At 51.6% G+C, this 12,210-nt stretch overlaps 1 protein-coding gene across 1 annotated transcript; it reads right to left on the reverse strand.

Moving 5' to 3' along the window:
- Nucleotides 1-2,353: 2,353 nt before the first annotated feature.
- LOC131479554 (large ribosomal subunit protein eL37) lies at nt 2,354-2,748 on the reverse strand. Its single transcript, XM_058660798.1, has one exon. The coding sequence runs from the start codon at nt 2,704-2,706 to the stop codon at nt 2,413-2,415; it is 294 nt and encodes a 97-aa protein (XP_058516781.1). The 5' UTR covers nt 2,707-2,748; the 3' UTR covers nt 2,354-2,412.
- Nucleotides 2,749-12,210: the final 9,462 nt, after the last annotated feature.

Genomic DNA, 12,210 nt, shown 5'->3' on the forward strand with positions numbered 1-12,210 from the left:
CACATGTCCCTCGCTGTGGCGTGTACACCGTGGATTGCAGGCACCAGTTCCTGGTCCCCAGGGCACTTACAATGGAGCAGTCGCATCCCAGGGCTGGGAACACCCACAGTGCCTGGGTGTGGTGAGGAGTATAACATTACTTTTCTGCTTCTGCCTCCCTTGGTGTTAGAGGTAAAAAGCTTAAATCCCAGAGAGGTTAATTTGCACAAAACCAGAATGAGCAGAACTTCTCACCGTGGTTCCAACCAAAGTGGGCAGGACCGCAGAGCTTTGTCTGCTGTGGTCTGGTTTCACTATTAATCACCACACGTTCTCACTTAACTGGAAGGAATTGCCTCTTGCACATTTATAGGTATGCATTCCAAATGGGTTCTCCTGTGATTAAAGCAGGATATTAATTATGAGTACACTGGCATTATGTATTTTTTTTTTTTTTTAGATTTTAAAATTTTTATTGGAAAGGCAGGTCAGATTTATGGAGAGAAGGAGAGATAAAGGTCTTCCATCTGCTGATTCACTCCCCAAATGGCTGCAGTGGCCAGAGCTGAGTTGATTCAAAGTCAGGAGTCAGGAGCCTTCTTCCAGTCTCCCACATGGATGTAGGGTCCCAAGGCTTTGGGCTATCCTCTATTGCTTTCCCAGGCCACAAACAGGAAGCTGGATGGGAAGTGGAGCAGCTGGGATATGAACCAGCATCCATGTGGGATCTGGGCACATGCAAGGTGAGAATTTAGCCATTGAACCATCACACTGGGCCTGAAAGGGATTTGCAGAGGAGAGACAGAGATCTTCCATCTGCTGGATCACCCTCAAGTGGCTGCAAGAGCTAGGGTTCATCGGTAGGCTAGGAAGTGATGGGACTGGGAGACAGGTGTGAGTGCAGCTGGAGAGAGTCCCGTGGCTCTCAGACAGAGGCTCCTGTCGTATTCCCACATGAGAATCAGGATCACACAGGGCCACCCTGACCCCTGACAGTTGCCCCTCATTTGTAATCTCATTTCTGTCTGTACTCCCAGCTCTCCCTTGGTGTGTCACAGAAATACTCACAGCCTCTGGGGTTAGGCTGGGGTCACGTCAGGTCCCCTGGCATGTCGCAGAAACACTCAGAGTCCCTGGGGTTGGACTGTGGTCGCCCCAGGGAGGGGCATGGTTTGCTGCCTGCCAGAGCAGACAAGAAAACGGCAGTGTTGGGCAGTGGTAAGCAGGATCTTTAGCCAGGAGTACACCTGTGCTCATGACCCTGCACAGTTGCTCCCTGCGCCCAGGATAGGGGCCAAGGGTCTCCACCCGGCGGGCAACGCAGTTAATGAACTGGCTTCTACCCCTGTTGGATAACAGGCATCTGCTGCCTTCCTTGCCTCTGCTCTTTCTAATAAGCCTTTCTTCCTGTTTGAAAAATGCATTTGGGATCAGACCTGTGGTGTAACAAGCTAATCCTCAGTTTGCGGTACCAGCAGCCTATACGGGTGCTGGTTCTAGTCCCGGCTGTTCCACTTCCAATCCAACTCTCTGCTTATGGCCTGGGAAAGCAAAGAAGGACGGCTCAAGTCTTTGGGTCCTTAGACCTGCATGGACACTCAGAAGACGCTCCTAGTTTTGGATCAGCTCAGCGGTAGCTGTTGCAGGCACTTGGGGAGTGAGCCAGCAGATGGAAGACCTCTCTCTGTCTCTGTAAAATATGCCTTCCAATTAAAAATAATTAAATCTTTAAAATGTATTTATTGGAATCTGTGTGAAAGAGCTACGATGCAGAGACACCAGGAGCCCAGAACTCCGTCAGTCTCCCGTATGGGTGGCACCTGTTACCTACAGCAGGAAGCTGTATCTGAAGCAAAGTATCCGGAGCAGGCCCAACCTGTGTACCACATCCTGGCATGGCTCAACCTCTTGCTGTGTGGTTTTAGATGGGGCCCTGGCCTTGCAGATGTGCCCTGCCACCTATGTGCATGTCCGTCCTTGCCAGCCTACTTGGTGCTGGTGGGGAGCTGCAGGTGGAGGGTCGTGCTGCGACCTCGGAGAACTTCGTAAGAGGTGTGATCTCTGCCTCTCTGTTCTTCCTCTCCTCCAGCTTCGCCTTCCTGTAAGGTGCCCATTAGACCTTGTGAACTGGTTTTAAGGGGAAATTACTGACTTGGAGCCCAAAGGAAAATGCTGACAAAATATAGACTAAGGAGCCATGCCAGGCCTGTCTGGGTCAAAGGAATGTTAATTACCTTGACACTGTGGGGCACACGCCCTCTGCCTCTCCCGAACCCACAGCCATGATGCCATTTCTAGGATTGCATGGCACAGCCAGTCATCCCACCATTGCCTCTGGGACTTGCCTGGCAAATGCTGGAGTGATGGGCACCTCTTTTTTTTTTTTTTTTTTTTTAAACCAAAATATTTATTGCCTAATTGTTGGAATTCTTCTCAAGATGAACTGGATGCGGCCACAGCTGCCCTCTTGGGTTTAGGCGTTGTACCTTCACGGAATCCATGCCTGAACCTGCGGTACACGATTTTGAGGTGCCTCATCCGGCCGGTCCCCGTGGTGTTGCGTCTTTTAGCCTTGGCGCTCCAGTTATACTTCCTCTTGCGCTTGGCAGGGTAGCCGCACTTGCCGCAGGTGGACTTCTGCAGGTGGTAGGCCTTGGAGCCGCAGCGGCGGCACAGCGTGTGCGTCTTGTTGCGACGCTTCCCGAACGACGACGTTCCCTTCGTCATTTTGCCTCTACGGCCGAGACCAGAAAGGCCGGAAGGGGAGGGCACCTCTTGACCTTGGAAAAGATTTTTCTCTTCCTAGACTGTTCTCAGTCTAGGGGGGCTGAGAGGCAGTGGTGGGACAGGAGCAGGGACTTGCCTCAAGGGGCATGTCACCAGGGAAGGAAGGCACTTGTGTACACACCTCGTTTGTTGATCCTGCAATCAGGTGTCTAATCAGACTACCCTCCCCCTGGGCTAAAGGCTGTGTCTGTGTTTCTCAGCATCTAGTGGTGTACCCACACCGCAGATGTCCTCAGTCAGGCTGGAGCCCCCACAGTGCCAGTGGGGAGGCTGGTCAAGAGACGGGCCTTGGAGGTCAGTAACCAGTTTCAGTCCACTTTTCCATTCCCAGGGCCTGTCTTGTCCTGGCCCTGTCCATCCCTTAGAATCTGTGTGATCTCACACAATAAGTGTGCCTCTCTGAGCTTTTTGGAGGACAGTTACGCCTGTTGGGTTAGGTTTCTGAAAGTATTAAATTGAATGAGGCCTGGTCATTAACAGGTCTCTTTTTCCAATTTCTGCTTTTGGCAGAGTGGCCGCCAGAGGGCAGTGGTCCCCACAGCTGAGAAAATCTCAGCCCTGACAAGGATGAACCCGTGCACTCTCTTAGGGTCTCGGTGATCCTTTTGACAGAGGGGCCGGACACTGCAGGAGAGGTCTGCACCCCGGATGGTAGATCCCTGGACATTCTGCAAGCCACACCTGACCGAGACCACTCCAGGACTGGCAAGCACCTGGGAACCGGTGCATCGGGATTTCCCACATGCTTTTACTTCCATAGAAAATGGAGTGGAAAGACAAGGTGTGTTTTCCGTGAGCTTTGGCAGGATTTCTTGTGCTTTCCAGATATTCCCTCTGCCTGCTGTGCAGCTCTCTCCAGCTCTGCTCTCTGTAAACGCCTCTCCCAGGAGTCATTCTCATAAACGCCTCTCCCGGGAACCATCCTCATTGCAACCTGAGCCCATCCTTCCATGAACGGGGCTGACGCCAGGGCACCCACAGCACCTGGTTAAATGAGGTGTTCACGTGAGGCCTGCAGTCTCTTACAGAGCTACAGCCAGGACAGTCACTTGCTCTGTGACTTTGTGCGGGGGACATCAGCTCTCCATGTCAACAATACCCTTAATAGCCTGCTTCAGAGGGCTTTCCTGGGTGTCGTGACACCTGCTTTCCGTAGTGGAGTTCCAGGTTCAAGTCCCCACTGCCACCATGGCGCTTCTGATCTCACTTTCTGCCCCTGTGCCTGGGAGGCAGCTGAGGATGGCCCAAGTGCTGGATGTGGGAGATCTGGATGGAATTCCTGGTGCAGCTCCTGACTCCCGGATTTAGCCCAGCCTAGCACCAGTTGTTGCAGAGATGTGCAGAGTGAGCCAGCAGATGGGAATTTATCTCTCTCTCTCTGCCTTTCAAATAAATTCAACTATAAGTTGTTTTTTTTTTTTAATTAGATGATGTCATGCATACCAGCTCCTACTTTGTTAAACAAATGTTAGAGCCAGTGACTGAATGCCTATCAAAGTTGGCTAGGGGCCCGGGTGCTTTGCACATTGGTTCAGCCTCCACTTGGGATGTGTAATTCCTTATCAGAGTGTTTGGATTTGGGTTCCTACTCTGCTTCTAATTCAGCTTTCTGCTAACACACCTGGGAAGACAGCAGAAGATGGCCCAAGTATTAGGTCCTCTGCGCCCCAAATGAGAAACACAAGATAGCGTTTCCAGCCCTTGGCTTTGGCTACTAGAGTGGTGAACCAGCAGATGGAAGATCTGTCTCCCTGTCTCTTTTGCTCCATTTCTGTACCTTTTTTTTCCTTAAAAAATTATTTTTATTGGAAAGACAGATTTACAGAGAGAAATAGAGAGGTCTTCCATTTGCTGGTTCACTCCACAAATGGCTACAAAAGCCAGAGCTGAGTTGATTCAAACCCAGGAGCCAGGAGTTTCTTCCAAGTCTCCCACATAGGTGCTGGGTCTCAAGGACTTGGGCCATCCTTCACTGCTTTTCCAGGTCACACACTGGGAGCTGGATCAGGAAAGGGGCAGCTGGGACATGAACCAGTGCTCATATAGGATACTGGTGCCACAGGAAGGAAGATTAACCTGTTGAGCCACCACATCAGCCCCATCTCTGTGGCTTTAAAAGAAGGAATGAATGGGGGAATCCCAGAGCCTATGAAATTGTGTCACACAATGCAATGTAATTAATAATAATAAAAAAAGAAGGAATGAAAATAAAGAGAACACAACAAACATTCGCAAGGCTTAGGCTCCTTCCTGGCAGGGCTTTTCTTTCTGTCTTACGCTGTGCCGTGTCTGGGAACTTGGTGGCTAGCGCTGTGGCTGTGTCAGCCAGGCCTGCTTGAGCAGCGCCCTCAGCATCCCTTGGGAGAGAGTTAAAAATGCACCCCTGCAGGTGCACTGTGACCCACTGAGCTGTGAACTGCGGTCAAGGCAAGCCCAACAACCTGTCCCCACACAAGCTCTGCAAACGATTCCGATGTCACGGCCAGCCTGGCACCAGGGCTTGAGAGTGCCTCCTTCAGTGACTGTCCCCGGCCATCAAGGCCCAGAAGTTGGTAGCCAGGGCTTCCCCAGCCCCTCATAGACACAGGCACACAGCAGAGGTTGAAAACTGGTAAGCCAATGAATGAGGAGCCCTTTGGGTCCTTTTTATGGTTTGAAGTCACTTGAACTTCCCAAACTTCCCTGTGATGGGAGGATCAAAGTGACAAACGCGAAGAAGCAGCACTAGGAAGCACCCAGCGCTGGGTGACAGAAACGCACGTGGAGCACAGGCTCCCACACACACACCATGGCTGGCCACGGAAAGACAAAGCCAACCCTTCAAGCAAACAAGCACGATCGGCACACACGGAGCAGCGCCATGACCTTGGGTCCATGACCTTGGCTCAGCCTTGTGGAAGGGGTCATTGCACAGCCCTGGGCTCACGGAGACTGTTGGCTTGCGTGTGTCTTCCTGCTTTTTCCAGTGTCATCAGCATGCTGCTGGCTTGCAGACGTGGTGCTGTGCTCCTGTTGCTGAAGGCTCGCCGTGCAGGCTGTCACTTGCGGGAGCTGACTACGTCATGCTGGGGAAGTGTCAGCTTCTCCAGGGGTTTTCCCTTTGCAGGGTTGGGCACCTGGATTTTCCCTGTGCTTGCTGAATGGAGGCAGGTAGGTGCGTAACTCCTTTCCTGCCCCTTCCGGGGGTCAGCATTTCTGATCTGCCTGGGTGTTAGCAAACACCCAGTGTTTTCAATGAGCACTCAGATTCCTGGCCAGCTTCCCCAAAGTAGCATGTCTGTTGCACATCTGGTGTCTGGGAAAGCTTGGAATTTTACAGTGAAAGTGCTGCTAACATCCTGTATTCCTGGATTCACCCAGCTAGGCGGGGGCTTGATCTTTTACAAGACTCTATTGGACTGATTTTTTTTCTTTTCTTTTCTTTTTTCGAAAGTCAGATATACAGAGAGGAGGAGAGACAGAGAAGAACGTCTTCCATCTGATGATTCACTCCCCAAGTGGCTGCAACGGCCAGAGCTGAGCCGATCTGAAGCCAGGAGCCAGGAACCTCTCCCAGGTTGCCCACAGGGGTGCAGGATCCCAAGGCTCTGGGCCATCCTTGACTGTTTTTCCAGGCTGCAAGGAGGGAGCTGGATGGGAAGTGCTGCTGGGATTAGAACTGGTGCCCATATGGGATCCCTGGCATGCAAGGCAAGGACTTTAGCTCTATTGGACTGATTTTTATGGAGGGCATCTGCCCCCTGTTAAAAGCCTTACTCTGTAATATCCTTGTCTTGCCCTGTCCTTTCCTGGGTCTGTGATCAAGGTTTTCTGGCGTCTGAACGTAAATTGGATGATTTTCCCTTGTTTTCCATTCACTGAAAAATGTAGAAGCTCAAGGTTAAGGTTTTACTAAAATCTTCCCGTAAAACTATTTGGCTCTGACCCCATTTGAGGCCAGACGCTTCTAAGTGCCAATTCAAGTTAGTAAATGACTTGGGTTTCTTTTTGTGGCAACTGAGGTAAATCCACTGTTGTCCGCAATAGTATCCCTTTCACTTATGTTAATAGCTTCGCCTCTCTTTGGCTGCAACTCCTGGAAATGTTTTCTTCTTCTTCTACTTCCTCTTCTTTTTTAATTTTAGGATTTAGTTATTTATTTGCAAATCAGAAAGAAAGAGAGAGAGAGAGAGAGAGAGAGAGAGAGAGAGAGAGAGACCCTCCATCTATTGGCCACCCTCCGTGTAGCTATAATGACCAGAACTGAGCTAGGTTGAATCCAGAAGCCTCCTCCAGGTCTCCCATGTGGATGCATCTTTTGCTCCTCTTCCCAGGCGTGTATCGGAGAGCTGGCTGGAAGTGGGGCAGCTAGGACATGAACCGGCATGGAACGCTGGTCACACAAGTCGTATGGGATGCCAGTCACAGGCAGCAGCTACCTCCGCAACTCCACAGAACCTGGAAATTTTTTTTTAACATCTTGGAGGTAGGTACATTTTCCATATCATAAAATTCAAACAAAATTCACCTGTGTCTGGTGTATAATGCAATGACCTATAGGAATGTTATCAACCACAACCATTACTGTGAATCTGTTTAGGAGCAGAGGTTAAGGGCGTACACAGGGGCCTGGCGCAAGAGCCTAGTGGCTGAGGTCCTCACCTTGCATACACCAGGATCCCAAATTGGTGCCAGTTCTTATTCTGGCTACCCCACTTCCCATCCAGCTCCCTGCTTGTGGCCTGGGAAACCAGTTGAGGACGGCCCTAAGCCTTAGCACCCTGCATCCGTGTGGGAGACCCAGGAGAAGCTGCTGACTCCTGGCTTCAGATTGGCTCAGCTCCAGCCATTGTGTCCACATAGAGAGTGAAACAGCAAATGTAAGATCTGTCTGTCTGTCTCCTTCTCTTTGTAAATCTGCCTTCCAGTAAGAATAAATAAATCTTTAAAAAAAAAAAAAAAAAGGCAAGAGGCACGCAGCCCACGTCAGAGTTCCTGGGTTCATTGACCAGCACTGACTTTGGACAGCAGCTCCTTCCAGTGCAGACCCTGGGAGGCTGCTGGTGGTAGCTGACTCAGTAACTGGGCTCCTGCCAACCACAAGGGAACCCTGGAATGAGTTCCCAGCTCCCAATTTCTCCAATTTTCTGTCCAAATTCTTTGTTCACTTTTATCTCTAAAAACGTATGTGGAGGTGCGACTAGCATTATGGCCTGCCAGGATAAGTCGCCCCTCGTGATATCAGCATCCTCTATGGGCACTGGCTGGAGTCCCGATTGCTCTACTTCCCATCCAGCTCCCTGATAATGTTCTTGGAAAAGCAGATAAATGTGCTTGGGCCTTTGCACCCACATGGGATACCTGGATGAAGCTCCTGACTCTGGAATCCCGGCTCCTGGCTTCGGGCTGGCCTAGCCCTGGATATTTTAGCCATTTGGGGGACTGGATCAGCAGATAGGCACTCCCCCTCTGTGTCTCTTCTTTTGTCTGTAATTGTGCCTTTCTAATAAAAAAAATAACTTTTAAAAAGAAAATAAAATCAGAAATAATAATAGGGAATTTTTTACTTATTTATTTATATTCTTTTGGAGGCAAACAGAAAGAGGAGAACCTCCTTGCTGCCTCGGTCCGCAAATGCCCACAGTGATAAGGACTGCTCCGGGCAGACACTGGGGGACAGACACTGGGAGTCAGTGCCTCAACCAGGACCCCAGGCTGGAGGCAGAGACCCTAATACATGAGCCCTCACCTGCCTGCCTACAGGATGAGCAGCAGCAGGCTTGATTCGGCAACAGAGCCGGACACGGGTTCAAGTATGGGTATGTTCGGAATGGGGTGCGTCCCAGGCAGGGTCCTCACCGATAGGCCAGACGCTCACCCTGCTTTTCACTTTCTTGATGTTTTGTTGTTGTTTGTTTGCCATGAAGAGGTTTCTTAATTTTAATGAAGTTCCACTTATTTGTGTTTTCTTTTATTGCTGTGTTTCTGGTGTCTCTCAAGAAGCTAATGCCTGATTCAAGTTCACAGATACTTCAGCCTCAGGCCAGTGTTGTGGCATAGCTAGTGAAGTTGTTGCCAACAACACTAGCATCCCACGTGGGCACTGGTTGGAGAACCAGCTGTTGCATTTCTAGTCAGCTCCCTGCTGGTGTGCTTAGGAAAACAGCAGCAGATGGCGAGTGTGTGGGCTCCTGCGTATGTGGGAACTCATGGCTCCGCTCCAGTCATTTTGGCCATTTGGGAAGTGAACCAATAGATGGAGAATCTCTTTCTCTTCCTTTCTGTGTAACTCTTTCAAATAATTTTATTTTTACTGGAAAGGCAGATTTTACAGTACTGCCATACAGTACCTGGCGATAGGAGGCACAGGCCAGAGTACTTCCAGGAACCCACAGAGAAGCAGTGCGGCTCTGGGTGCTGGAAGGTACAGCTGGGGAGACTGATAAATAGAAGCCACTGCAAGGTTCCAAACTGTGGCCTTACCCACGGAAGGACGGGACTTCATGCTGAGGGCAGAAAGGAGCCAGGGGTGAGCTTTGAGCAAGAAGGACCTCTGGGGTCACAGCAGCTGTGCACCCTGGAACTCCAGTTGCATTGGAATCACCTGGGGAGCTCCTGCAGCCTCAGGATCCCAGGGCCGTCCCTTGGGCTCCTGACCCAGAGGAGGTGGGCTGAGGTATCCACCAGGACAAGCTCTTCTGAGTTCCTATTGGTCTAAGGACTAACGTTTGGGAACCAATCCAAGGTTCAAGATGCTATAGCTTGATCTTCATCTGGTCCCTGAACTCAGGTAGGACTTGAAGTTCCAAGTCATAATGAGTGGTACTGCTACGGCTTGGGTGCTAGTTTGGGTGTTTCCTAAAGGCCCATGTGCTAAAGGCTTGGCCCCAAAGCCTTATGCCAAAGGCACAAAGAGGGGAAACAGTGCAGTCAAGGTGCGTGGGGCCTTCAGTAAGTGATGGGATCAGGTCTTAGGGTCAGGCCTCTGTGACTCCGTCACGGTGGCTTTATGAGACAGATGGACACATGCTCCCTGTGTGCTGAGTCTGGCGGCATGAAGATCAGCACTGGCTAAGAACTGTGCCAGCAACAATGCCATCACCATGCCAACCACCGGTTTGCAAACCTCTTTACCATCCTAAGGTATTTGTCTTAGCTCATTGCAGCAACAACAGCTAACTCATACAGGTAGTAAGAAGGCAGAACCCGAATTCACTGGTCAAGTGAGCCTAGTGGGAGGTACTGGGGGCACGCCCACAGAAGGCGGCTCTTGGGACAGGGTTAATGAGAGAAGCCGATGGGGCCCACGGCTCTGCTTTCTGGCTCAGCACATGATCCATGATTCCTCCTCCACAGGTGGCTCTGCTAACCCACCTGCCATCCTGAGGCCAGTGGGGCTGATCTTGGTCTTGCACTTCCCGTATCATGAGCTAAGACCTCTCACCCAGCCAGTTTCTCTCAGGCATTTTGTTGCAGTAGCAAAAAGCTGACGAATGTGCATGGAATGGAGATGGTTGGGGTGGGGGGCAGGGCTGAGAGGCAGCACAGGAAGACCCCAGGGTCCATCTGGTGGGGCTCACAGCTCTGTATCTCTGTGGTGAGATCTCAGATATGCAAGAGCCTACCGAGGAAACCAGCAAATTTCAAGTTCAGTCTGGGTAGCCACTCGCCTGTCTCTTCTGAGGCAGCCCAGACCCAGCCAGCCATGAACTTCAGAAAATACAAGACACCCAGAGTTAACATTTAATGCTTTTTTTTTTTTTTTTTAAATCACAACACAAGGCTTCTGTGGGGCTTGGCCAGGCAGGATGTAAATGACCCGTATGGAGGCCCGGTTCGGAACCCTGGCTCCCTTGGCCCAGCTTACCCAAAACAAATGTGCCAACACTTCCAACCTCTTCCCACCCAACAGCCAGCAAGCCGACCAGGCTGACCACCATGGTCCCAAGGTTCCTTGTGGGAAATGGAGTCCCAGAAGGGACCTCAGGATACAACAAGGACCAGAAAGCTGCTTCCAAACAAACGCGCTAAGTCACACAGGCTGGAATATGCAAGCTCTCACTAAACTACATACTTGCAGAACTGAGGCTTCACACACCAGGGTTAGGGTGTGATGTCAAGCCCACCCTCCCTGAAGTTAACGTTCTAAGCACCACTCCCTTCTCCCAGTGCTCTGCTTGGGGAGCCCACAGCAACAGGTTGGGGGCACTCAGAGCAGGTCAGATTGCCATCTTAGATTTAATGTTACTGGCTTCCCTGGGGCCCCTCAGGACACAGGGGCTGCCAATGGGGCTGAGGACTTTCCTAACAGGAGTCATTTTCTTCAGAAAGAAACTGGCTTTCCTGCAGCCCCAGTTCAGTTTACATGGCACGCCCCCCCCCCCAACACACACACAAAGGGAACACCTACTCAAAACACAGCCGTCATAGTGCTCATGCGACCTGAGAGGCTAAAAGCGGCCCAGCCAGGAGGCCCCGCTTATTCCCCACACCAAGCCCGAGTGTGGCCGGGGATGTGAGGTCCCTCAGCCAGGCAGGGTGCTTGCTGCCCAAGGCACATGGGCAATGAGCTTGAACTCCACCACACTTGGGCATTAAACTTCTCCCAGTGGGGTCCACAGCCCTCTCCTCTAATTTGGTAAGAGGAAAAAGTTCCACCCAGAGCCCAAGGCAAGAAGCTTAACACCTCTGTTCTGAGAGATGGACCTTGCCCCCTGGACAGCACTGCCACCTGCAGTCCCATGGCCCCAGATGAGATAGCAAGCTGCACCTGTCTCCTGGGTAAGCTGCAGGGCCTGGGAGAGGTTGAGGCACTGCAGTAAAGCTGAGACAATCAGCCCTGTTGGCATAATAGGGATGGCTGAGACCTGCAGACCCTCCTGGGAAGAGGCAAACTTGGGCACCCAGGGGGTGAAGCCAGTAACAAGGCAAACAAGACTGCCCCCACCACCTGCAGCCAGGCATCGGCTGCCACTTTAGTGGCTGTCAGTCAACTCAGGAGCTACCCTGTGGTGCCCACTTCATATTTGAAACCAGATTAATGCTACAAACTTCACATAACGAAAGTGCTGCCCAGCTGAGTGCTGGGGGAATCCCGCATCCCTGAGGGTGGGTGGTGGGCCTCCTGGACCACCACCTCTGACTGGCACTCACCAGAAGGTACAGCCTTGGCTCAGCCCTGAGCGCCCTGCTGCCCTCAGACGGACCACAGGGACAGGGTGGTCCCACCAGTCTGGAGGTGGGGACAGGGGACCAGGACCAACCAGGACTTCCTTCAGAGGCCCCCTGCCCTGAAGAGGTGCCACGAGCCTGCCTCCCTGTTACCTCCCACAGCCTGGTCTGCAGGGCACACCTCTCCCTGACTCCTGACAGGCATCCCAGTGACCACAGGAGTGAAGACCATCATGCCATCTCTGCTCTTGGGGGTCTGGGTGTGGGCTGGCAAAGGGGAGTCATCCCCCTTCC

Source organism: Ochotona princeps, chromosome 2, assembly GCF_030435755.1.
Source record: "Ochotona princeps isolate mOchPri1 chromosome 2, mOchPri1.hap1, whole genome shotgun sequence".
Lineage (NCBI taxonomy): Eukaryota > Metazoa > Chordata > Mammalia > Lagomorpha > Ochotonidae > Ochotona > Ochotona princeps.

Bases quoted from the DNA above. Each gene is read 5' to 3' on its own strand.
- LOC131479554 (XM_058660798.1), bottom strand. From the start codon at position 2,706: ATGACGAAGGGAACGTCGTCGTTCGGGAAGCGTCGCAACAAGACGCAC.